The sequence below is a fragment of the Wasmannia auropunctata genome, unplaced genomic scaffold, assembly GCF_000956235.1.
Source record: "Wasmannia auropunctata unplaced genomic scaffold, wasmannia.A_1.0 LD336090.1, whole genome shotgun sequence".
In the NCBI taxonomy this organism is placed as follows: Eukaryota; Metazoa; Arthropoda; class Insecta; order Hymenoptera; family Formicidae; genus Wasmannia; species Wasmannia auropunctata.
Window position 1 is genome coordinate 5,002,785 of NW_012026800.1, and position 1,160 is coordinate 5,003,944.

The 1,160-nt window shown below is 39.7% G+C and overlaps 1 protein-coding gene across 1 annotated transcript in view; it reads right to left on the minus strand.

Annotated features, from left to right (window-relative positions):
- LOC105448100 overlaps nucleotides 1-1,160 on the minus strand; it is a 12,681-nt gene that overhangs the window by 2,497 nt on the left and 9,024 nt on the right. Inside the window, exon 7 of the mRNA XM_011686460.1 lies at nucleotides 6-337. Coding sequence (XP_011684762.1) covers nucleotides 6-337 — 332 coding nt within the window. The remainder of the gene's footprint in view (nucleotides 1-5; nucleotides 338-1,160) is intronic.

Sequence of the window (1,160 nt, forward strand, 5' to 3'; positions counted from 1 at the left end):
ATCGCCTCGTTGTGGCACAACACCAGCATCTGCGTGTCGAACGCCAGATTGAAGGGATTACCGATCGGCTCGCGGCAATGGTCGTGAGTGCTGTTGTCGGGGGTGTAGAGAAACAGCACGAACCACACAGGAAAGGACATCGGATAGAACTTGGTGGCCTCCGCGAATTCGAGGTACGCCTCGTAGTTGGGTAAAATGACGATGGTGACGGGTTGGACTATTTGGCGGTAGTATCTCAACGAAATATTTAGCCTTCTGAAGTGCACGTTCGCGGTCTTCACGAAGCGCTGGCTCAGCAAGCGGGAGCTCGCGTGTATCAGATGCGTGATTTGCAAATCTGCAGCGAGAGGATTTTGCAAAAATGAGAGGATTGGTTTAACAGGCTCAAATACTATGCTATGTAAAATTCTGAGAACTCATCGAGTTTTTAAGAAAAAAAATTTCAGTAATTATATACTACACCTATGTAAAATTTTGAGAACTCATTGAATTCTTAAGAAAACAAAAATTTCAGTAATTATGTACTGCGTAGCCTTGAGTACCCAAGAGAAAAAAGTTCCAGTAATTATGTACTACATAGCCAGCCTTGATGATTTTGACTTTGACATACGCTGTCAAGGTTACGAGTGATCTTCAGAAGGTTTTTCTAGACCTCAGCGGAGGTTTATTATTGAATTATTTTACATATATAGGTCTTCGACTTTACACGCGAAACGAGGTCCACCCTATTCCTACTGTTTATAGCGGGAAACGCGGTCTCTAATTATACGGTTCCATAGAATTAAAGCGTTTTTTTTTAATAATGAGAAAAATGTATCATATTTGTAATAATATTGATTAAAATATGTAGTGAAACTTTTTTTGTCAATAACTTTTAAACGAACAATTACGACCTTGTCAAATTTAAGGTCATCGGGGCTGGTTCCTCTATAATGCATAATTACAAAATTTCTAATTTAATTAATTCCTAATTTTTTAAGCAAAATCTAAAGTACTTCCGCGATGCATGCTATCTTCCCCTACTATTTCCATCTTCACGATTTTATAAATTTCTGATAGAAAGGGAAGGCAGGGACAATCGAAAAATACTTCAAACCCGAGTCGTGCAGGAGTGATTGCTATTATTCGCGAATCGCGATGTAGTCGGCGTCGCAACGTTT